The sequence below is a fragment of the Lynx rufus genome, unplaced genomic scaffold (genome assembly GCF_022079265.1).
Source record: "Lynx rufus isolate CCGP_SWC_20201006 ecotype Redwood Valley unplaced genomic scaffold, mLynRuf1.p SCAF_28, whole genome shotgun sequence".
Classification (NCBI taxonomy): Eukaryota; Metazoa; Chordata; class Mammalia; order Carnivora; family Felidae; genus Lynx; species Lynx rufus.
The window spans coordinates 3,346,023-3,372,741 of NW_025814843.1; the positions used below are offsets into that span (position 1 = coordinate 3,346,023).

The 26,719-nt window shown below is 39.2% G+C and overlaps 1 protein-coding gene across 14 annotated transcripts in view; it reads right to left on the minus strand.

Annotated features, from left to right (window-relative positions):
- Positions 1–26,719, minus strand: part of NCOR1 (nuclear receptor corepressor 1) — a 160,179-nt gene that overhangs the window by 131,771 nt on the left and 1,689 nt on the right. For all 14 annotated transcript variants that reach the window (XM_047089996.1, XM_047090004.1, XM_047090006.1 and 11 more), the window contains exon 2: positions 6,512–6,689. In XM_047089996.1, coding sequence (XP_046945952.1) covers positions 6,512–6,619 — 108 coding nt within the window. In that variant the 5' untranslated portion in view covers positions 6,620–6,689. The remainder of the gene's footprint in view (positions 1–6,511; positions 6,690–26,719) is intronic.

Genomic DNA, 26,719 nt, shown 5'->3' on the forward strand with positions numbered 1-26,719 from the left:
CACTGTCACTCCGTCTCTCTCAAAAATAAATAAACAGTAAGAAAAAGAAAAGAGGGGGGCGCCTGGGTGGCGCAGTCGGTTAAGCGTCCGACTTCAGCCAGGTCACGATCTCGCGGTCCGTGGGTTCGAGCCCCGCGTCAGGCTCTGGGCTGATGGCTCAGAGCCTGGAGCCTGTTTCCGATGCTGTGTCTCCCTCTCTCTCTGCCCCTTCCCCGTTCATGCTCTGTCTCTCTCTGTCCCAAAAATAAATAAACATTGAAAAAAAAAAATTTTTAAAATAATAAAAAAAAAAAAAAAGAAAAAGAAAAGAGGGGCACCTGGGTGACTCAGTTGGTTAAACGTCCAACTTTGGCTCAGGTCATGATCTCACACTTTGTGAGTTCAAGCCCCACGTTGCACTCTATGCTGATAGCTCAGAGCCTGGAGCCTGCTTCAGACTCTGCGTCTCCCTCTCTCTCTGCCCCTCCCCTGCTCACATTCTGTCTCTCCCTCTCAAAAATAAATATAAAAAAAAAAAATTTTTTTTTAACAAAAAAAAAGGGAAAGAACAGAACTGTCAACTTAGAATTCTGTATCCAGTAAAAATATTCTTAGAAAATAAAGCTGAGGGACACCTGGATGGCTCAGTCAGTTGAGCATCAGACTCTACTCCTGATTTCCACTGAGGTCATGATCACAGGGTCGTGGGATCAAGCCCTGTGGCAGACTCCGTGCTGAGCATGGAGACTGTTTAATATTCGCTTTCTCTCCCCCTGCCCCCCTCCCCCATTCACACACGCTCATGCTCTCTAAAAAAATTAAAATAAAATAAATAAAACTGAAATGAACTTTTTCAAATAAAGTTGAGAGTTCACTGCCAAAAGACAGGCACTAAGAGAAATGAGGTTCTTCAGACAAAAAGAAAATAGCATCAAAAGGAAACCGAATGTATACAAAGAAGTGAAAGATGCCAGAACTGTTATATATGTGGGCAGTTAGAGAAGGAACAAAATAATGAGGAGAAATCAAGAAAATAGAAAAAAAAAAAAAAACAGTAAAAATGGATGAGACCAAAGTTAGTTATTCTCAGAAAAGAATCGATTAAATTGAGAAACCTCAAGGCTAGACTAATAAAGAAAAAAAAGAAGGGAAAAATACTTATCAACATGAGGAATGACATCACAACAGATCTCAAAGACACTGAAAAGATAACAGGAATATTATGACATCTTAATATAATTGAATATATTGAACAACAAAACTTACCCAAACTGACTCAACAAAAAATAAAGAATGTGAATTACAACTATTAAAGAAATTGAATGCATAATTTCAATTCTCCCCACAAAGAAAATTCTAGGCCCTGATGACTTCGCTGATAACTTCTATCAAATTTCTTAGGAAGAAAAAATACTAATCCTAAGAAAATACAGGAAGAGGGAACACTTCCCAAGCTTTTCACTGAAGTATAATCAGCATATGTTATGTTAGTTTCAGGTGTACACATACTGATTTGACAATTCTAGACATTACCCAATCAATGCTCCCCAAGGTAAGTGTAGCCACCAGCTGCTAACAACATCCCTAATGGTGAAAGACTGAGTGCCTTCCTCTTAAGATCAGAAACAAGTCAAGGATATTTACTCTCACCTCTTCTATTCAACACTGTACTAGCAATTAAAGCCAGTTTAATAGGAAAGAAAGAGAAAAGCATCCAAAGGTACAAGCAAAACTGTCTACTCTCAGATTGCAGGATCACCTACATAGTAAATCTTATGAAATCTATTAAAAAGCAGCTAGAGGGGCGCCTGGGTGGCGCAGTCGGTTAAGCGTCCGACTTCAGCCAGGTCACGATCTCACGGTCTGTGAGTTCGAGCCCCGCGTCAGGCTCTGGGCTGATGGCTCGGAGCCTGGAGCCTGTTTCCGATTCTGTGTCTCCCGCTCTCTCTGCCCCTCCCCCGTTCATGCTCTGTCTCTGTCTGTCCCAAAAATAAATAAAAAACGTTGAAAAAAAAATTTAAAAAAAAAAAAAAGCAGCTAGAAGTAACAAGTAAGGTTGCAGGATACAGGATCAAATATACATGGGAGCAATGAAGTGAAAACTAAATTCAAAAAAGCAATATATTTACAAATGCATCAAAAGTATGAAATATTTAGGAACAAATGTGACAGAAGATGTACATGACCTATGCACTGAAAACTACAAAACATTACCGAGAAAAATTAATGAAGGCCTAAATAGATGGAGAATTATATCATGTTCATGGACCAGAAAAATCAAAGTGGTTGAGATGTCAGTTCTCTCCCAAATTTATCTCTAGACTCAATACAAGTCTAATCAAAACCCCAGAGGGGTGCCTGGGTGGCTCATTCGGTAAAACATCCGACTCTTGGTTTCAGCTCAGGTCATGATCTCCCGGCTCGTGAGTTTGATCCCTGCAGTGGGCTCTGGAGCTGACAGCAAGGAGCCTGCATGGGATTCTCTATCTCCCTCTTTCTCTGCCTCTCCCCTACTCGCTCTCCCTCTCTCAAAATAAATAAACAAACTAAAAAAAAAATTTAAAAACAGAAAACCCAGCAAGCGTTTCTGTAGAAACTCGCAAAGTGCTTTGAAAATGTACGCTCTCAAAATAAATAAACTTAAAAAAAAAATCCACTAAAATGAATACAGAGGGGCACCAGGGTGGCTCAATCGGTTAAGCCTCCAACTCTTGATCTCAGCTTAGGTCATGATGTCCTGGTTTGTGAGTCTGAGCCCTGAGTCAGGCTCTGCGCTGACAGCACGGAGCCTGCTTGGGATTTTCTCTCCCTCTCTGCCCCTCCCCCAATTATGTGCACGCACACACGTGTGCACGCTCGCGCTCTCTCTCTCTCTCTCTCTCAAAATAAACACTTCATAAATAAAAAGTAAAAATTAATAAAATGTATATAGAAATGGCAAGAAAGAAAATATTCAGAACAGTAATTCAGAAAAGAATCACTATTCAATTTCAATTTTACTATAAAGTTATAATAATCAAGACGGTGTGAAGAGCTTTATTAAAAGACGACATTTTGGGGGCACCTGGGTGGCTCAACTGGTTAAGCCTCCAACTCTTGATCTCAGGTCAGGTCATGACTTCATGGTTCAAAAGTTCAAGCCCCACATCGGGCTCTGTGCTGACAATACAGAGCCTGCTGAAGATTCTCTCTCTCCCTCTCTGTCCCTCTCTTTCTCTCTCAAAAAATAATAAACATTAAGGAAAAAAAAAAAGACATGTTTGTTTACACAGATTATCACATAGGTGTGAGGTAAAAGATACACAAAATACATCAATAGAACAGTACAGAGAGACCAGAAATACACTTGCACATATATGATCAACTGATTTTCAATGAAAGTGCCAAAACCATTCAGAGGAGTAAGAAGAAACTTTTTTTTTTTTTAAAGTTTATTTATTTATTTTGAGAGACAGACAGAGAGTACATGCAAGTAGGGGAGGGACAGAGAGAGAGAGAGAGAGAGAGAGAGAGAGAGAGAGAATCTCAGGCAGGCAGGCTCTGCCTGTCAGCTCAGAGCCAACTCCAGGCTCCATCTCAGGAATGGTGAGATCGTGACCTGAGTGGACCAAATGAGCCACCCAGGCGCCCCAAGAAAAATCTTTTCAACAAATGGTTTCTAGAACAAGCGAATATCTATATGCAAAACAAGAACCTCAACCATTACCTCACACCATAAACAGAATTTAATTCAAAAGAGGTGACAGACTATGTAAAACAGGATTATAAAAACTCAAGAGGAGAAAACCTTAGTGATCTGGAGTTTGGCAAAATTCTTAAATATAACACTTAAAAAGCAAGAAATATTAAAGACAAAAGTTAATAAATTGGACTTGATACAAATTATAAAGATAAGCTGTCCAACAATACTGTTACGAAAATAAGGCAATACTTTACATAATCTAGATAAAACACAAAGATACATGTTTTCTAAATAATTTTATTTATAATAGCCAAAACTGGAATAGGTAACTAGATAAACAAATTGTAATATATCCATAGGCAGCAATAAACAGAAATTAACTACTCAGATGCACCAGAACTTGAAGAAATCTCAAAAACATTATGGGAAGCAAAAGAAGCCACAGATAAAAGAGTTCATGTAAAATTCAAAACAAATATAATCTGTTATGACAAAAAGCAGAACAGTGGTTTCCTAGGAGCTGAGTTTGTGGAAAGTACGGGAGAAGGACTAATCTGGATGGGGCACATGGGAAACTTTATGGGGTGACAGAAATACATCTTCACTTTAGTGGTGGTTTTATGGGTGTATGAATCTGTCAAAATGTATACATATAAGAAAATTGTATTATGTATCAATTAAACCTTAAAGTTGATTTAAAAAAATAAAAACAGGGGCGCCTGGGTGGCTCAGTCGGTTAAGCGTCCGACTTCAGCTCAGGTCATGATCTCACAGATCATGAGTTCGAGCCCCGTGTCGGGCTCTATGCTGACAGCCTGAAGCCTGGAGCCTGCTTCAGATTCTGTGTCTCCCTCACTCTCTGCCCCTCCCCCACTCATACTCTTTCTCTGTCTCAAAAAATAAGCATTTAAAAAAAAATTTTTTTTTAATAAAAACAAAGAAGAAGCAAACTAGGAAATCAGCATTCAGACAAAGACTATGGGTTAAGGGAAAACAATGCAACCAAAATTCAATACCCAATGAGGATTAAAACTCTCAATCTAGCAATAGAAAGCAACTTCTTTAACTGAAAATGGACATCTACAGGCATGCCTGCGTGGTTCAGTCAGTTGAGTGTCCAACTCTTGATTTCAGCTCAAGTCATAATCTCACAGTTTGTGGAACAGAACCTCATATTGGGCTCTGAGCTGACAGTGTGGAGTCTGCTTGGGATTCTCTCTCCCCCTCTCTCTGCCCTTACCCCGCTCATGCGGAAGCTCTCCCTCTCTCTCAAAATGAATACATAAAAATAAAAAAAAAATGTTTTAAGGGCATCTACAAAAATATGCAACTAACATACTTAATATTTAAAAAGTGAGAGGCACCTGGGTGGCTCAGTTGGTTAAGCGCCGACTTCAGCTCAGGTCATGATCTCACAGCTCTTGAGTTTGAGTCCCACATTGGGCTCTATGCTGACAGCTTGGAACCTAGAGCCTACTTAGGATTCTGTGTCTCCCTCTCTCTGCCCCTCCCCCGCTTGTGTGCTCATGCTCTCTCTCTCTCTCTCTTAAAATAAGTAAACTTTAAAAAAAGACTGTTTTAAAATATATATATATATTTATCAAATTAAATATGTTTATAAATAAATATATTGATTGACTGATTTGAAGGAGAGAGCTAATCCCAAGCTGGCTCCGTGCTAACAGTGAGATCATGACCTGAGCCGAAATCAAGAGTTGGAAGCTTAACCAACTGAGCCACACCCAGGCACCCCAAATTTGCTTTTTCTCTGAGATGACCATTTCACCCCTTCCCTTCCTCTTTTTCTTCAACCCTTACATTCCTGTCCCAGCCTGCTCTGAGCTAATAATTTCTTCCCATATTTTATTTTTCACAAGTTAATCAGCATACAAACTCATCTTCCTACCGTCAGCCTCTCAAGAAGGTACAGGCCCTATCCTGGCCATCGCTCAAGAGATGCCAAGTTATCTGGCCAGCTTAATACTAAACCAGAACTTGGAGCAATAAAACAGGGTTTCTTAACCTGGAAACCCTAAACAACTGATATTTTTCTAACAACAACTCCTACAAACGAAAACAAAGACGTGGGCGGGGGGTGCCTGGGTGGCTCACTCAGGTAAGATCTGACTCGGGCCCTCTCAGTTCGTGAGTTTGAGCCCTGCATCTAGCTCTGTGCTGACAGCTCAGAGCCTAGAGCCTGCTTCCGATTCTGTCTCCCTCTCTCTCTGCCCCTCCCCCATTCTCTCTCTCTCTCTCTCTCTCAAAAACTAAATAAACATTTAAAAAAATTAAAAAAAAAAAAAAAGAAAACAAAAGACATGGTCACTAGCTGCAATCTGGCATAAAGCCAGACTAAGACAAAGATAATTAATCCCCAACCTTGGGTTCCTCATCTTTGAGAACGGTTCTTGCCATTTAAAATATACAATTATATGGGGCGCCTGGGTGGCGCAGTCGGTTAAGCGTCCGACTTCAGCCAGGTCACGATCTCGCGGTCCGTGAGTTCGAGCCCCGCGTCGGGCTCTGGGCTGATGGCTCAGAGCCCGGAGCCTGTTTCCGATTCTGTGTCTCCCTCTCTCTCTGCCCCTCGCCCGTTCATGCTCTGTCTCTCTCTGTCCCAAAAATAAATAAACGTTGAAAAAAAAAAAAAATTTAATAAAATATACAATTATAACAATCGCATTTGGTTTCTGACCAACAAATGCATTAAACAGGAAAAGGAAAGAAAGCGCCAGCGGGCACGCATGCGGGCATGCGCGCGCGCACGCGCGCGCACACACACACACACACACACACACACACACACCCCGCGCGCGCTACTTAGGCAAGTGCATAGTAGTTGATCCTTACCTGCTGGTGACGCGTGCTGGGAAACGTGTACTGAACAGAGTGAGGAGGATAACGACTTTGTTCTGTGCTGAATGCTCCTTGGTTGGGAGGATAACCTGAACTTGACATTATCAGTAAAGAAGTCCTCACCAGGCTGTGAGATCAAGTCCAACAAACAATCATGTTTCTAGGAAACCACCTAAACAGGATGGGAAAAAATAGAATTGATAAGAACTAAAGCACCAGGTGTACTTCTAATAAATTATAACTATAGCTATATAAATAAAACCACAATTACCAGTAAAAGCTTTCTCTCATGTATTTACTTAATATAATAGAAATTATTGAGGTTTGAAAAACATTAGTGGGTCTTTGCCTGTACACTTAAAAAAGCATTAATATATCACAAATAATAATATCAGTAGCTATATAAAGTAATACGATGTATATAAAATCTCAGCATGGAACTTGGCACATTGCAAATGCTCATTACATGTCCTTTTTTTTTTTTTGATAAATGAGAATCAAATGTTATATATTATAGAAACAAAAACCTATGGTTGTAAATGTTGGGGTTGTGAAAAGTCAATTGTTAAAAAGATTCAAGATTATTTCCAAGGTAAGCATTGGTGCAGAGGAAATATTGTCTTTATTAAATAATTCCGCCCGCAAAACAGCTTATGACAACAGTGAGGATGAGAAAGTATTCAAGGAAGAACACAGTGAACTTATCACTTCCAGGAAAACAACTGCCAGCATTTATGAAAATTGGGATTTTGGAAAAACTTGTACTTGCTTCCGTGAGCTTGACGGCTTCCCCACATTTAAAGACTTTTCTGGCAAGACTGGTGGTGATACTAACAAGTGTGAGCTTTTGAGATACTACATAATAAAACAGGTCAACATTTGAAATGTCTATATAACTCAACGAATCAATATTTTCCAAATGACCAATATAGAATGTGACTAAATTATTCATGAGTGCAATATTTATTTAAAGTGCAAGACATTTTACTACAAATAAAGTACAAGACAACCCAATAAATGTTTAACGTGATAGAATATGAGAAGTTCATTGATGTGGCTTCAGATTCTACACAGCAATGAACCTTTAAAAAAAACTGTCACTTATCTGGTTTGGGTATGGTATCAAAGAATATCTACAATTATCTAAAAAGGCTATTAAGGGGTGCCTGGGTGGCTCAGTTGGTTAAGAGTCTGACTCTTGATTTCTCAGGTCATGGTCTCACAGATCGTGAGTTTGAACCCCACATCGAGCATGCTGCTGTCAGCGTGGGCTTGCTTGGATCCTCTGTCCCCCTCTCTCTGCCTCTCCCCTGCTTGTGCACTTGTGCACTCTCTTGCTCGCTCTCTCTCTCTCTCCTCTCTCAAAACTCAGCATTAAAAAAAATAAAATAAAAAGGCTATTAAAATCCCCTCTCTTCCCAAATACTGCATGAGATTAGCTTTTCTTTATAAACTTCAATCAAAACAATATTGCAAGACTTAATGCAGCAAGCAGATATGAGAATAAAACTATCTTTTTAAGCCAGATATCAGAGGTTTGCAAAAATGTAAAACAATGCCACTCTTCTTATCAAATTTTGTTTTTATTCCAGAAAACAGTTACTTATCATAAAAATGTTATTTATCTAGGGGCGCCTGGGTGGCCCAGTTGGTTAAGCCTCCGACTTCGGCTCAGGTCATGATCTCACGGTTCACGGGTTCAAGCCCCGCATGGGCTCTCTGCTGAAAGCTCAGAGCCTGGAGCCTGCTTCGGATTCTGTGTCTCCCTCTCTCTCTGCCCCTCCCTGTTCACGCTCTGTCTCTCAAAAATAAATAAATGTAAAAAAAAAAAATTTAATGTTATTTATCTTAGCATATGGTGAGTTTATAGTATTTTTGCATGAACTAGTATCTTTAAAATGGCCATTTTAATATCTAATATGGTAAATATCAACATATATAACCCACAGAAGCAAAAGCTATTTGGAGTCCTAAGTTAACTTTAAGAGTACAAAGGAGTCTTGAGATCAAAAAGTTTGACGACCACTCACCTAGAGAATTAAATCATCTTTAGATTGACTAGCATTAGTGACCTGGAGTGGCCAGCCAGATCCATGCATACACTGCTTCTAGAGACTCTGAACCTGGTTAATGTGAGATTTTGACACCATGTTTATATCAAGTGAACTCCCCTATTGGACAAGGGATGTACCAATTAGATCTCTCTCCAAGAATGTGGAATTGAGAATGTCAGCTGCAGGGAACTGAGTTGCAAAGTGGCCAGAGTAGGAGTCAAGGTGAGCCAAAGCATGTGCCAGAGAAGTTAGGGAGGGAGCAGAGAAGGCCAGTCTCGACAAAGACTAGAGTAGATCTGCAGAGACAAGAGAGCCAAGAGACCTTGCAGGCCCTGGAGACACAGGAGCCTTGGCTCCTGACTCTTTCTTTGCTCCAGGGTCAGTCCCCATAAGAAAGTATTGTACATCTTTCCTTTGCCCTTAAACTACCTACATGGTCTTACATAAGGCCTCCTTTACTTAATATAGATGGGAGTAGGTTTTTATTGCTTAGAATTGCCAGAGCTCAAGTTAAGTCCCAAAATAACTATACAAACTTTGGAAAAAACCCAAATGTCATGTCCATCCATCAAATGATGAATGGACGAATAAAATCAGGTATATCCATACCAGGGAACATTAATCCACCAAGAAAAGAATCAATTACTGTTCCACACTCTAATTTGGACCAACCCTGAAAACATCGTGCTAAGTAAAAGAAGCCAATCATAAAAGTCCACACTTTGTGTGATTCCTTTCAGACTGGAGTCCAGAACAGGCAAATCTATATGACAGAAAGTAGATTACTGGCTGCTTAGGGATGGTAGGACAGGGAAAGAGGGATAGCAAGTGATGGGCAAAGTGCATGGGATTTCTTTTGTTTTTACTGCAGGAGAATATACATAAAATGTACCATTTTAGCCATTTTTAAGTGTACGATTGCATTGCATCATGTACATTCACACTGTTGTACAACTCTCACCACCACCCGTCTCCAGAACTGTTTCATCTTCCCCAACTGAAACTCTACATCCATTAAACACCAACTCCCCATTTCTCCTCCCCTCAGTCCCTGGCAACCACACTTCTAGTTTCTGTCTCCAGGACTTCCACTACTCTAGGAACCTCATGTCAGTGGAATCAAACAGCATCTGTCCTTCCATGACTGGACAATTTCACTTAGCACAATGTCTCCAAGGTTTATCCATGTGGTAGCATGTATCAAAATTAACTACATTTTTAAGGCTGAATAATATACGACTGTATTGGGAGTTTCTTTTTGAGGTGATAAAAATGTCCTAAAATTGACTGTATCATATCTCTAAATACACCAAAAACCACTGAATCATATACTTTAAATGGATGAATTGCATGGTACACAAGTTTTTAACAAAGTTGTTTTGAAAAAATTACCAAGCCAAAAACAAATAAAACTACACAAAGCAACCACGAAATTTAAAAATGATTGGGGGGGGGGGGCACGTGGGCGGCTCAGTCGGTTAAACATCTGACTCCTGATTTTGGCTCAGGTCATGATCTCATGGTTCATGGGATCGAGCCCCGCATCAGGCTCTGCGCTGGCAGTGCAGGGCCTGCTTGGGATTCTCTCTCTCCCTCTCTCTCTCTCTGCCCCTCCCCTGTTCACTTGCTCTCTCAAAATAAATAAATAATTTTTTTTAAAAATGATTGTGCAGGGGCGCCTGGCTGGCTCAGTCAGAAGAGTATGCAACTCTTAATCTCCAGGTCATGAGTTCGAGCCCCACATTGGGTAGAGAGATTTAAAAAAAAAAAAAACCTTTAAAAAATGTTTTTTTAATAAAAGAAAAATGATACTATAGCAGTCCAAATTAACATGCCACATTTCACAGATTCTAATTACCACATGTGTCCACATCTTAAGAACTCTAAAGTCAGGGCACCTGGGTGGCTCAGTCAATTAAGCATCTAACTCTTGATTTCAGCTCAAGTCATGATCTTACAGTTTGTGAATTCAAGACCCACTTTCAGGGCAGAGCCTGCTTGGGATTCTCTGTCTCCCTCTCTCTTTGCCCCTCCCCTGTTTGTACTCTCTCTCAAAAATAAACATAAAAAAAAACAACAACTTTAAACTCAATATGCATCCTATAATCAATGGCATTATATGATCTAATTAGCACATTTTCTTTAATCTTCGAGGTAAATAACATACACAAAGACATCTTTTTAATGAGATACAGTATTAGAGAGTTACTGCAGCCAGTAAGTCTTCAGTTTCTGCCTAAATTTTCCCCTGGAGACTTCACATTACAGAAATTACTATTTGCTTATTTTCATTTTAATTTGTTCATCAACTCTTAGAATAAAGAAAAAAAGTTAAGGACACTAATATTACAGTGATTTACAATCTAAGGCCCTTTAAAAACCAGGTAACATTTACAGTACTTTCAAAAAGCCTGAAAGAAATACATATATAAAGACAGAGAAGGACATCCTTAGCACAACCCCAAAAGCACACACAAGAAGACGGGTATCTTGGCCTTATAAAATATATTTTTTTATTTTTCTGTACAGTAAAGACACCTTAAAACAAACTAGAAAAAATAAAACAGCAAAATTTTGATATAACAAATATATATATTTCTTACAAATCAATAAGAAAAAAATGATCACAATGGAAATATAAGACATGACAGAGATATGGGATCAACAAAGGAAAAAATTAATGAAATCAACTTCATCAATAGTCACAGAAAAATAAAATCATTCTTTCCAAAGAAATTGGCAAAATATTACAAATAACACCTCCTATTGGTACAAGTTTGAAGAAGAAGAAAGCACTCTTTTAGACACTACTGGTGTGTTATGTAAAATGGGTACAAATTGCTCTCTAAAGAAGAAAGAAGGAAATATACATGATAAGCCCTGAAAATACACATATCCTCAGGGCACCTGAGTGGCTCAGTCAGTTAAGTGTCTGGCTCTTGACTTTGGTTCAGGTCATGATTTCACAGTTCAGGAGCTGAAGCCCTGCATCAGGCTGGGCATCTCTCTCTCCCCGCCCCCCGCTCTCCCCCACTTGCTTGTATGAGTTATTATTTATTATTTAATAAATAAATAAACTTAAAAAAAAGAAAATACATATATCTTCTACCACAGCAATTCCACTTCTAGGAATCCATCTGATTATTCAGTACAGAGATACCCAAAGATGAATGCCTGAGAATGCTTCTCAAGGAATTGTCTTAAATATCCAATACGTTAGCTTGGAAAATATTCTTTAAAAAATTTAGTTAATAGCAATTTTTATTTAGAGTATGCCACAAGAAGACCACATATGAGAACATTCTGTTTTATAAAAGTATGATTTGTGTATAACACTTGTATCCAGTTTTTCAAGTGTGCCTGTCATATCTTCGTAAGATTTTAAGACCAAAAGCAGGAATGTCACATGTTCAACAAATATCTATTGAGCAATACACTATGTACCAACACAGCTCTGAACACTGGCATAGAATGGTGACCAAGATATGCCATCTTATTGTGAAGTGATACAGAAATAGACAAATAATCAAAAGATAATATGATAAAGTGCTATTAATAAAACAGGATGAGAGAAGGGTGCTTGGGTGGCTCAGGCAGTTAAGTTTGAGCCATGAGTTTGATGCCCCACGTTGGGCTCCATGCTGAGCATAGAGCTTGGCTGAGATTCACCCTCTCCTCTCTCTGCCCCTCCCCTGCTCCTGCGCACTCTCACACACACACACGAAACAAACTTTAAAACAAAAACAAAACAACAAACAAAAAAAACAGGATGGGAGAGAAGGGATAAGGGAGACATTTCTGGCATTTCTGATGGGGTGATCACAGAAAGCCAATCTCAGTATAAGATGACCCTATGCCCTGATTTCCTGAAACAGACCCAATTTACAGCTATTGTCCTAGTGCAGTTATTAATTATGCTCCATTTCCTTCTCAAAACTGTCCCAGTTTGGGTAACAAATTATATTCTAAGATGACTTTTGAGCCAAAGCTTGAAAGATGAGAAGAAAGCTAGCTAGCCTTGAAGGGACAAGAGCAGCCCTTGGAGAGGAACCACACAAGTCTTAAGGCAAAGCAAGGAGGCCCAAGGAGAATCAGAGAGGATGGCAGGGGTAGAGGCCGGAGAAGGGGCAGGGGGAAACTGAGATACCTCCCTCTGTATTCTGAATATTAATCCTTTTTCTACCTTTATGTGACAAACGTTTTCTTCCAGAATTCATAACTTGTTTCATATTTCTGAAGGCCTTCTCTATCCCAAATTAAAAAAAATATTCTCTACATTCACCTCGTATACCCAAGGTTTTATAGATATATATAAATACATATATATACGCATATATATATATATATATATACACACACACACACACATACTTAGCTCCTTAATCACCTAAATTTTTTTTCTAAAAAATGCTAAGGTAGGAATCTAGCTATATTTTCTTTACCAATTGATAGTTAATTATCCCAACAAAAACCTTTCTTTTTTTTTTTGTTTTTTAATGTTTATTTATTTTTGGGAGACAGACAGAGCGTGAGCAGGGGAGGGGCAAAGAGAGAGAAACACATAGAATCAGAAGCAGGCTCCAGGCTGTCAGCACAGAGCCCAACACGGGACTCGAACTCACAAACTGTGAGATCATGACCTGAGCCAAAGTTGAACACCTAACCAACTGAGCCACCCAGGCGCCCCGCCACAAAAACCTTTGTGAACATGTCTGTCCTTCCACACTGATCTGAAATGCCATCCTTATTACAACCCAGCAATTTCAGCACATACTCTAAAGAAACTCACATATTGTACTTACATACAAAAAGATGTTTACTGCAGCAATGCAATCAGCCGCATATTAAAACCACCTGGTCACAATCAACAAAGCTAAAAGTCAACCAATGGAATGGGAGAAGATATTTGTAAATGACATATCAAAGGTTAGTATCCAAAATCTATAAAGAACTTACCAAACTCAACACCCAAAAAAGAAATAATCCAGTGAAGAAATGGGCAGAAGACATGAATAGACACTTTTCCAAAGAAGACATCCAGATGGCTAACAGACACGTGAAAAGATGCTCAAGATGTTCATCATCAGGGAAATACAAATCAAAACCACACTGAGATACCACCTCACATGGGTCAGAGTGGCTAAAATTAACACCTCAGAAAACAACAGATTTTGGTGAGGATGTGGAGAAACGGGAACCCTCTTGCACTGCTGGTAGCAATGCAAACTGGTGCAGCCACTCTGGAAAACACCTAGCAATAGCACAACTAGGAATTTATCCAAACGATACAGGAGTGCTGATTCTTAGGGGCACATGTACCCCAATGTTTATAGCAGCACTATCAACAAAAGCCAAAGTATGGAAAGTGCCCAAATGCCCACCAACTGATGAATGGTAAAAAAACAAATAAATAATAATACATATACATACGTGTATATACGTTATATATATACAATGGAATACTACTCAGCAATAAAAAAAAATGAAATCTTGCCATTTGCAACAACGTGGATGGAACTGGAGGGTATTATGCTAAGTGACAAGTCAGAGAAAGACATATCATATGTTCTCACTCATATGTGGAATTTGAGAAACTTAACAGAAGACCCCAGGGGAAGGAAAGGGAAAAAAAAAAATAGTTACAAACTGAGAGGGAACGAAACCATAATAGAGTCTTAAATATAGAGAACAAACTGAGGGTCGGTGGGGGAGTGGGGGCAGGGGGGAGGGGAAAATGGGTGACAAGCATTGAGGAGGGTACTTGTTGGGAATATCACTGGGTGTTTTATGTAAGTGATGAATCATGGGAATCTACTCCAGAAGCCAAGAGCACACTATATACTCTGTGTATTAGCTAACTTGACAGTAAAACTATCTTTAAAAAAAAAAAACAAAAAAAAACCACTTGGTCAACATTCCCCTCCTATACACCTGCACAGTGTTCCAGGTGGAAGGGGAAAAACCAACACAGGAGGTTCCTGGTGGCGGTGGTATTTGTTTTATTTTGTTTTTCAAAATAGGTGTTGTATGTATGGTTTTAGAGCTTTTAAAAGTACCACAGAATACAGGGGCACCTGGGTGGCTCAGTCGGTTACGTGTCCGACTTCGGCTCAGGTCACGATCTCACGGTCCGTGGGTTCGAGCCCCTTGTCGGGCTCTGTGCTGACAGCTCAGAGCCTGGAGCCTGTTTCAGATTCTGTGTCTCCCTCTTTCTCTGACCCTCCCCTGTTCATGCTCTCTGTCTCAAAAATAAATAAATGTTAAAAGAAAAACTTAAAAAAAAAAAAAAAAGTACCACAGAATACAAAGAGAAAAATTTCCTCACCCTGGTCCCCCAATTCCTACCCAGCTGCCCTTCCAGAAGGCAACCGAAGTTACTAGGTTCTGAAGCATCCTTTAGAAATATTCTACATACACAGGGGTGCCTGGCTGGCTCAGTTGGTAGTGCGCGCAACTCTTGATCTCAGTGCGTTCAAGCCCCATGTCGGGCACGGAGCCTACTTAGAAATAAATATCCTACACACACACACAATTCCCCCCATACATAAATGGTAGCACAGTAGATACATACTGTTCTATATGTTGCTTTTATTAATACATCTTCCTCAATATGTCATTCTCATGAGTCCATAAAGAGCTTCTTCATTCTTTCTATTGCTGTGGACTATTCCACGATATGAGCATTCACAAAAGCATTTTATAAATGCATTTTATAAAAGCATTTTATAAATGCATTTTATAAAAGCATTTTATAAATGGCTTTATAAAGCCATGCATGGAATGGAGAGGCAAAAGGCAAAATCTTAGCTCAAAGTCATCCAATTTTTTTCCAACAGTGGTCCACATGATGAGACGTCCATGTAGTAGGGTGGTGTTGGTGTTTGTATTTTTGGTTTTGTTCATTTTCAGCGATGAGGACTCCCTGAGTTCACCCGTATTCAATGTCACTCAAATATGATTTGTCCGTGTTTCCCTTGTCAGTAATCCTTCACGATATCCTAGTTTTGATATGTGACTTTAGGAAAGTTTAACTTGAATATCTCAAAAATAAAATAAAGTCAGGTACTATCAGCCCAACGCAAGTGGCAACAAAATCTCAGCAAAATCAGAGAGTAGCCCTCACAGGCATACAAATTTATGGGTCAAAGCAGGCCCCACCCTTGGTCACAAGAGAGGCAGCGTGGAGACCACTATGACTTCCTTCCTCCAAACTTACTCATGAGACACTCAGCAACAGTTCAGAACTTTTAGTTTTTTTTAATTTTTTTTAATATTTATTTTTTGAGAGAGAGGGCACGAGCGGGGGAGGAGCAGAGAAAGAGGGAGACACAGAATCCAAAGCAGGCTCCAGGCTCTGAGCCATTGGCACAGAGCCGCACATGGACCTTGAACTCACAGACCGCGAGATCAGGACCTGAGCGGAAGCCGGACGCTCAACCAACTGAGCCACCCATCCGCCCCTAGAACTTTTTGTTTTTTAACCAGACTCTTTCCTCAACCATCTTAACTGGAAACCAGATGTAAAAAATATACACAGGAGAAACACTCCAATTCAGTGAGAATGGGGACCCCCCCCCCGAAGCTATCTTTTCAGTCTGCCCCCCACCCCCACACCAGGCGGGGCTCACCAAGATGTCTCTTTTAAAAGAATTCAGTTTAAAGTTAAGGCTGAAGGGGAAAAGACCTTAGGTGGCAGTTTCAAATTTTACGTTCAGTCTTTAGCACCAAACCTCATTAACTCAGGGTTAGTTACATTTTTGACACTTGACAGCAAAACAGCAAATCCTGTTCTTCTTCCTTCCACACACCGTAAAAATTCTGTGAAATGTTTCAGAAACACAGTCAAGGTTTTATGTGCAACCCCCTCATATCATAAACATACATAGCCATATTTTAGGATGAGAATATACTAAAACTAGATGCCATTGTTATAAGTGAGAAGAGCATATTCCATCTGAATTTTATGAATAAACCCCAAACTAGCCTGTATTTTGTAAACAGGCAAGGAAATGTAGTAAAATGAAACTGGTCTATTTAAATTCCTTTTTGAATCTTCCCATATTAAAGTAAAAAAGACACATCAATTTACCCAACAGGAAACTTCTGCTACAACAACAAAACGTCAAACACAATCCTCAAAAAAATAAAATAAAATAAAAATCCAATCCCCTCTCACTAGGAACTCCTGGCTTTTGGCCTACAATCTTTGCATAACCAAAATGTACTTGGATAAGTTTTCAAGGTGGCCTAAGCTATCTTGGAAAAAATAGCTAAAAATATACTTCGCTGTGGCAGGACCGCAAATACCTCTTCAGATAAGCAGGAATGAATCCACTGAGGGCCACAACAGAGGGGAAGCCCACATTTCACCAAGGCAGAAGAAGAAATACACTATTCAATTTTATTTTAAATGATCAAAGAATAAAACCTTTTGGTACAGAAGTATGGGATAGGAGAATGGCTTCTGGGACACTGCACATGACAAAATATTAGTTATTAAACTGAGACAAATCAGGTCACACGAATTCTCATAAAGCAGCCCAGCTCTAGTCCAAATCCAAAAGTATTTTAAGCAAGGAGAGGCTAAGGACCACCTGCCTGGATTATCCCAGCCACCTAAGACTCTTGAGACTGGCCTTGACTTCAAGAAAGCGGACCTCCTGAGTCCATCTAAGAGGCCGGTCTCCAGAAGACACTAGGAATCATCTAAGTGGATTCTGTAATTTGTATGAGATCAGAGAGGTGTTGAACTGGACTAAAAGTTCTCCTGTAAAATAAACTAAAGCATTCTTCCCTTTAAAACAACAACAAAGGAGCTACTATGGGGGAATGCCATTAACAGAGTATTTATTTTACTTGTAGCCTCTTTTGACATTATGACATCTCACTTAGAAGGCAGATGAATGGGAGCTAAAGAAAAATGGCCTTTCAGGTTAAACTATCCCACCCCCAATCAAGTATGATATTGAAAGAAACACATTAATAAGGACATAACTATTTGATTAATCTAAGAATACAGGCATTCAAAAAGTAATTCTTGAACTTAGAAAACAAAAAATGTTGCTTTCACCCTAGAGTGAGAAAGGAGGAGTTTCCCAAGACAGCAGTAGTAGAAACAACACCAATGAGAACTTTGTGGTACAGTTGCACTCTATTGAACTAATTCTCTGAACTGAGCAACATTCATTCCTTCAGCTGTAAGAATGAATGATTTCAAAGCCAAAATGGACAACTCTTTGCCAATTCTCTCTTCACAAAAGAGCAGTAATCCAAGGTTAGAAAAATGTTAAGCTTAGATGCTTGACCAAAATTGATAGGAGAATACCTAAGGAGAATAATTTTTAAAGTTACCATTTATTGAGCCTTTGTTACATCCTAGGCAGCATACTAAGAGCTTGGCCGACAAGCAGCTCACCTAAAACACTAGTTCCATTATTATCCCTCATTAAGGCTTTCAAGAGCCTAAGTAACTCTCAACGTAATTTTTTTTTTAACTCAGAGACAGATCTCTCAAATATCATGTTGTGCTGCCTCCCCTTTGACCCACTAAGAGAGACTACTAAAGGTTATGGAGCAAAGTAAAATAAAGCTAATGAACACACTCTATTTCTAGGGCATACACCAAAATAAAGTAGAAAAAAAGCAACTGACTTAAAATTTACTGAATGTTAAGGGAACCTGGATGGCTCAGTCGGTTGAGTGTCTGACTCCTGGTTTCGGGTCAGGTCATGATCTCACTGTTCCTGAGTTCAAGCCTCTACATTCTCTCTCTCTCTCTCTCTCTCTCTCTCTCTCAAAAGTAAATAAACAAACATTAAAAATAATTATTGAATGCTAGACAAAAAACAAAGCCACCAGACACATGTGAGGGGCAGGGACCATCTCGGTTTTGCTCACATGGCCTCCCCAGCACCTGACAACAATGCGTGGCTCTCAACAACACCCGTTCCAACAGCAAAACAGCAAGTCCTATTCTTCCTTCCACACACCGCCCCCCCAAGCCTCTCGGCCTTCTCCATCTCCACTACCCTACCCCCCATCATGTCATGCTACAAGAAACTCCTAACTGGACTTCCCACTTCAATACTTTTCTGTACTCAAAAGGCCGTATGATCTTTTTCAACCATAAAGCAGAACGCGTCACTCTTCTGCTTAAGACTCCCCAGGGGCTACCGTGCACTTCAAATAAAATCCCAACTACTCACTATGGCCCACAAGGCCCCACCTGATCTGGCCTGCTTCCTCTCTCGATGGCTCAGTAGGCCCCAGCAACATGAGCTTCCTTCCAATGCCTTCATCCCGAGCCAAGACCTTCCTTGCCTCAGGCCTTTGTCCTTCTTTCCTCTGCCTGGAATGCTCTTCCCGGCTCATTCATGGGGCTGACTCCTCATCAAACTTACGGTTTCAGTTCAAATGTCATCTTCTCAGGCCATGCCCAACCACCTTATAAGGTGGCTTCCCATCAGTTACTCTCAACCACGGAAGCCTTTGCGTTTATAGATTAATCACAATTTGAAATGGATCTGTTTTACTTCATTATAGTCTGTCTCCCTCCACTAGAATATAAACTCTCTGATTCCCTATCATATTTTCTCCTACCATATTTTTTAACAAAAGAAATATAGGGGCGCCTGGGTGGCTCAGTCGGTTAAGCGTCCGACTTCAGCTCAGGTCACGATCTCACGGTCCGTGAGTTCGAGCCCTGCGTCGGGCTCTGGGCTGATGGCTCGGAGCCTGGAGCCTGCTTCTGATTCTGTGTCTCCCTCTCTCTCTGCCCCTCCCCCGTTCATGCTCTGTCTCTCTCTGTCTCAAAAATAAATAAACGTTAAAAAAAATTAAAAAAAAAATATAAAACGGAGAGAACTTATTTGCAAAGTTTGAAAACCTACTGAAGAACATAAAAAAGTCTATTTGAACAAAAGGAGAGGAAGTACATAGAGTCAAGCTTCCAAAATTAACCTACAAATTCAATATTCCTGATCAATATTCAGTATTCCCCATAAAAATCTCAGCAAGATGTCTTTTTGAACTTCACAGAATAATCTAAAGTTCATCTGGGAAGACACAATTGCCAGAATTGTCAAAGTCTGAAAAAAAAAGAGCAATGAACAGGTGACTAATCCTGTCGGTATTAAAATCACAATAGTAATTTGAAGGATATGGTATATACAACAAGAGATCTAGAATGTAATAAATTGCAAACAGTTCCAAACATGTTTAGTAAATGACGAAAGCTGCAAATATAATCAGTGGGGCAAAGGATGAATTATTCACTAAACGGTGCTGACACAATGGGCTATCTGGAGGAGAAAACATGCACACATATGCCCCCCCCAAAATATAGATCTCTACCTCACTTCCTATACTAGAAATAAATTCCAGATGGATCAAAAAATTAGAAGTTAATAGGAAATTTTTTAAAAAACATTTAACTATTAAATTAAAATCTGGGGACTTCTTGGTCTTAAAAATACAAAAAGGTATTGGGGTTCCTGGGTGGCACAGTTGGTTAAGCAAGCCTCCAACTTCGGCTCAGGTCATGATCTCACAGTCCATGAGTTCGAGCCCCATGTCAGGCTCTGTGCTGACAGTTCAGAGGCTGGAGCCTGCTTCAGATTCTGTTTCTCCCTCTCTCTCTGCCCCTCCCCTGCTCATGCCCTCTCTCTGTCTCAAAAATAAATTAAAAAAAAAAAAAAAATATATATATATATATATATAGTTTGAAGTCTTCTCAATCATGTGCCTCAGTCACTCAGTTCTTACAACAGCCAACGTTACCAGTTTCTTGGGTTTCATTTGAGAAATATCCTATAATATACAAGCAAATATGTATACATTCTTTTTTTTTTTTTTAAGTTTATTTAAGTAATCTCTACACCCAACGCGGGGACCAAACTCACAACCCTGACATCAAGAGTCACATGCTTTTCCAACTGAGCCAGCCAGGCATCCCTATTTTTCCTCTTTAAAACAAGCAGTAGCATGCTATACAATAATATCCCTCATTTATTTTTTTAGTTTAATAGATGGGTGAATATCTTAAATTTTAGAGTAAGATCTTTCTAAGCAGAGCATGAAACCCAGAAGCCATATATAGACTAATAATGAAGACACCTAACATTATTATTTACTTACTATGTGCCAGCAAATGTTATTTATATTATCTACATTCTAAAAATAAGGAAACTAAGGCTTAGAGAAGTTAGGTAATGTGCCCAAGGTCACACAGCCAGCAGAGAGCAGGGTTGGATATACTGGACTACATTATAACACAAAAGAAAAGCTGGCGGGCAGTAGAGCACACTTATGTTTACAGAAAGTGAACCCCTTAATATACAAAGAGCTCTTCAAATCGATCTAAAAAAGACCAATAACTCTATCAAAAAGTAACCAAAAGCAGACAGTTTATAAAAGAAATACAACTCCCCTGATTAAAAAATGTCCAACCTCAGTAGCAATTCATAAAAAACCTATTAGAATCACTCCCCCCCCCCTTCTTAAATGATCAAAATGTTTTAATTTGTAACATCCAGTACTGGCCAGGGCTTGGGACATACTCATACACTTGTGTCAATATCCTCCCAAATCTACACTATTCATTTAACAGCAATTCCACTTTTGGAATCTATCCTACAAAGCTGCTTGCACAAGTATACAAAACAAATATACACAAATAATTCACCTCAGCTTTGTTTTTCTGGGGGGTAGAAAACACAACTAGCTATAAATTGAGTAAAGAAATCATGGTATTTTTCATAAGTGAAATACTATGTAGCCGTTAATGACAGAAGTACCTCTAAATATACCAACATGCAACAGAAGTATATAAAAGAACGATATGTTACGATCCCATAATCGTACAGGAAACTGCACACACACACACAAAAAAAAATCGAAAGAATATGCAACACTTAGAAGATTTTATCTAGGAAGTGGTACTTTCAATTTCTCTATATACTTCTACATTACACTTCTGTAAAATAATGTATTGCTTATAATAGATGAAAGACAAATATTCTAAAATAACACATCCTCCTGCACTCACTGAAATGGTTTTATGTGAATATACAGCAACTTCTTCCACCCTTTCCCTCCTGCTCTGTTCAGTTCCATCCTCCTCTCTCCCCCCCCACATCCCCCCCCCAACACATACACACCCACACACATAGAGTTAATGGACTATATACTCCCTACATCTGGTATATTACACTGTGTATATTTTAGGCTGTAACTCCTAGAAAGCACAAGTTTTGGTTTCCTTCCAAATACATAAAAGTTATTGTAATTCAAAACTGAATTAAAAGAACTTAATCAAAAGTAATACAAAGTTAAACATCTTTGAACAGGAGTTCAAAGACATGATGATTACAATTTAAAACAAACATTTCAAATTATACAATCTATACAAATCTATATGCTATTGCCAAGGGAAATGAACTGTCTAAAACAGATTGCTCTGATTCTGAACTGTGTATGACAACTAAAAGGTCAAGAAAAGAGTCAGTTAAACAGAAGTATGGGGGGAGAAGGAAACTGTAATCAGAAAGATGACCCTCAAAGCCAAACAAAGAGTGAAATTTTCCAAGAAAAGTGTAACCTCAACTTACTCTGGTTTGACATCAGTTTATTCAAATATAACCAAACAAACAAAAACAGAAAACCCAGCCCAAGTTTTATTCCTCAAGTAGACACTGGGTGGGGGGATCAAAATTACTTGGTCATCTCAACTTTCCTCCTCCTTTGCCCTTGACTAGTCTACTTAAAGATTTAATTTTTGATATACAGCTAATCAGTACTATTCTTTCAAAGGGAACCCGTCAAAGATATTCTATAATCCTAAAAACAAACTAACCCATATGCCTAATTCAATTTTTTTCCTACCAGGGAACCATTCCAAAATTCCCTGCATATATAAATTAACATATTCTTATTCTAACATTATGTGGAAATACAAATAGTCAGATGAACCAATCCCATCTTTACTTTCTCTTTCTCCCCAAAATCCCAGTAAACCAACAAAAATATATTTTTTTAAAGAAATGCTTTGATAATTCATGAATTACAGACATTTTTTCTCACTGACACTGGTAAACTTCTACCTGTTTTAAAAAAAAAATTTTTTTTTAACGTTTTATTTATTTTTGAGACAGGGAGAGACAGAGCATGACCAGGGGAGGGTCAGAGAGAGGGAGACACAGAATCGGAAGCAGGCTCCATGCTCTGAGACATCAGCACAGACCCCGACGCGGGGCTCGAACTCCCAGAACGCGAGATCATGACCTGAGCCGGAGTCGGATGCTTAACCGACTGAGCCACGCAGGCACCCCAACTTCTACCTGTTTTTAAATTTACGTAAACTATTCATCAAGTTCCCACATGTGTATCAATCAGCTTCTTCAACAGCCCTACCAAGGAACTCTAGCAGCTAGGTTTTTTATGCATTCGACAGATTTCAATTACACACTTACTGGGTGCAGTGTTATTCCAGGAGTAGGGGCAGACATGAGATACAGACATGCTCCCAATGAGCTTATGGTATAGCAGGGATTAAATGGACATGTACATAAATAACTATGATATTATAACAGAGGCATAAGCAAAGCATTAAGAACTTCCAGAATGAAAAATACACATCTTTGAAGAAGAGGGAGTAGGAGGGAGACTTCCTGGCTGAAGTAACATGTGATTAAACGCTCAAAAAATAGGCAGAGTTTAGATGTGGTAGATTTCAGAAGACTAAGGCACGTTGGCAAAATAGGCATATTATCTAACAGCCCAAATGGAATAAATATGGCATGCTTCAGTATTCATGTGAGGATATCAGTTGAAAAAGAATATGCTTCCTCCTCTAAAATAAGTTTTATGGCATAAGTACCTACAGAAAACTAATACTTCATGTGCACTTTGCAACAGCATTAAGGATACAGTTCAGGAGCACCTGGGTGGCTCAGCCGGTTGAGCGTCCAACTCTTGATTTCAACTCAGGTCATGATCCGAGTTGTGGCATCAAACCCCATGTTGAGCTCCATGCTCAGTATGGAGCCTGCTTGGGATTCTCTCTCCCCCACCCCCACCCCACTCGTGCTCTCTGTAAAAATAAAATAAATATTTTAAAAAAATACAGTTTATGTTCATGCTATTCATCTAAGCTTTTATTTAACAACTGTCCCTTATACTTAAAAAAAAAATTTAATGTTCATTCATTTTTGAGAGAGAGAGAGAAAGGGGTCGGACGAAGAAGGGGCAGACACACACACACACACACACACACACACACACACACACAGAAAGACACAGAATCCGAAGCAGGCTCCAGGCTCGGAGATGTCAGCATCTGTGTCTCGAACTCGTGAATTGCCAGATCATGATCTAGGCCAAAGTCAGATGCTTAACAGACTGAGCCCACCCAGGCACTCTCCTTATACTTTAAAAAGAAAAAACCCAGGGGCACCTGGGTGGCTCAGTCGGTTAAGTGGCCGACTTCGGCTCAGGTCATGATCTCATGGTTTGTGGGTTTGAGCCCTGCGTCGGGCACTGTGCTAACAGCTCAGAGCCTGGCGCCTGCTTCAGGTTCTGTGTCTCCCTCTCTCTCTCTCTCTCTGCCCCTCCCCTGCTCGCTCTCTCTCTCTCTCTCTCTCTGTGTCTCTCAAAAATAAACATTAAAAGAATTAAAAAAAAAAAAAAGGAAAAGGAAAACATCCAAAAGTTTGAAAGTGAAGCAAGCAATAGCTAATTTATAAAATAATTTAACCTGTTTCTCAGAAGTACTGAATCATTGACATAATAAAATTTCTACTACTATAATACTTAAATTCCATGAAATATCACTAGGTCCAGATAACCTCAAGGACATTTTTGTTTAGGAAGATATTCCATTACAGCAGATTCAAAATTAAGCAAACTAAATATTTCCCGGTGATCTTATTACTGATGTAGATCACTACTAATTTTTTTCAACCTATATTTTCATTGAAGAAATTTAAAGTTAAGAAATAGCTTAAATTCAAGACCTAAGGTGAATAAACAATCTCTCATTTCCCATCCACCCTGATTTTTGTCTTAACCAAGTGTCAATCATCACACTGAATCATCCCATGGACAAGATGGTGTAAAGGAATGAGCCCTACACACTGGATGCCAGGGGACTGGATTCTACCACTGCCCAGCTACAACAATGCAGGCAAATCACTTCACTTCTGTGGCCCTCAGTTTATACACGAGTAAAAGGTAAAACTAGATAACCTATGGCTCTATCCCCTAGAATTCTATAAATTGTTAGCATTTTATTTTAACCAATTTAGATTTTTTGGGGGATCACTTTTTTTTTTTAATTTTTTTAACGTTTATTTTTGAGAGTGACAGAGTGCAAGCAGGGGGAGGGGCAGAAAGAGAGAGAGGGAGACACAGAATTCGAAACAGACTCCAGGCTCTGAGCTGTCTGCACAGAGCCCAACATGAGACTCGAACTCACAAACTCTGAGACCATGACCTGAGCCGAACTGAACATGACCACGCTTAACCGACTGAGCCACCCAAGTGCCCCGAGATCACTTTTAAGTAAAAAGTAACACAACAGTAGCACACATGGAGGAATCAAACTGAAGAATTCCGTAGGAACACTCACGTGGCTTTGTATGATCTGACTTTCAAATGCAAAGAGAACAAACAAACAAACAAAAGTATGTTGTAGCTTAAGACTATCCACATAATATTTTGACCACACAAGCTTCTGGGGTAGAAAAAAAAATGGCAGAAGAACAGTAAAAATGTTCAAGGAAAACCACCACCACAAGAATACCAAATAAAAAACAGATGCCCTTATACCATTATTGCTACATGACAGAGCTTTTCATAGCTTTTCAATACTCCTGGGTCCTGACAGAAAAAGAAATACACAAAATGTTTTGACTACCAGTCTAAATGTACTTCTTGCATCCTCAAACCTGAAAAGGATAAAATATCAGGCAATCTAGAGACTGAGTTATTTGTGCATGTAATTGATCTGCTCAGTTTTGTACCTTTACAGCATTTAGTAATGTACCCTGAACATAAAAGGCACTTTACACCACTTGAACAAGTGAATGAACTATATATGGATCTCTAATCAGCAAATAAGTCCAGACAGAATAAGTTCCAGTCAAGCTTTACTACTTCTTTGCACGTATTCTGGGAAAATGCAACATCTGAAGTCAGAAAAGACAGAAGTAACGAAATAACACTAGACCTCTATTATTCCCAGGCATCAACAAGAATCTGAAATTGCAATTAAGACAGATCACAAAGTACAATTAAAACTGAGTAACAAAACACACACACACAAACACACATACATACACACACACTGATGAACAGCCTGACATTTACCTACACCAATCCCTGGCCTATTCAAAAGCCTTTGCTTCCTATAGCAGCAATGGCAAGAAAACCTCACCACTTCCCAAATAAAAATAAGTAAATAAAAAATAAAAAAGGCTTAAAAAAACTTGACTACATTTGCCTGGCTTTGGAACCAACTTTTACTCAATTAAATTCAAAGAAACAGAAGTTAATTTCAAGTATTTTGTTTTAAAAAATTATGTGGGTACACCAAATACTTAAGTTTTACTCTGTGATTTCATCCAACCAGGTATTCACTTAAAAATCTGTCTTCCTCAGAGGCCATGAAGGGAATCACAGCTATACAGATATGTCACGGGAGATAACAGGCCTATTCAGCTAAGTTGTAATGTGAACATGTTTTTCTAATTAGAATACAATGTTTATCCATTCAACAGACATTTGCAGTGTCAATATCCTACACAGAAAATTATTGTCGTACATGGTGCCTTGAATGTAAAGATAAAATCTGAGAAGGGCCTATCCTAACCTCAAGAGGAGATAAGACTGGTACCTAAATACCTAAATACAAAGCAGAAAAGTGTGAATGCCATGAGAGATTTGCAGATAAGCATTTCAAGAGTGCAAAGGAAGTTGTCACTACCTCAGGGAAACATAACCCTTTCAACCCGTTTAAAGCAATTTCATAACTATTAACTTTCTTAGGCTCACAGCAGCCAATCCTAAGAGAGTGGATGTTTCCCTACCATCACAGATGAGGAAACTGAAGCACAGAAAGGTCGATCAAGTTCCAAAATGTCACATAGTCAGT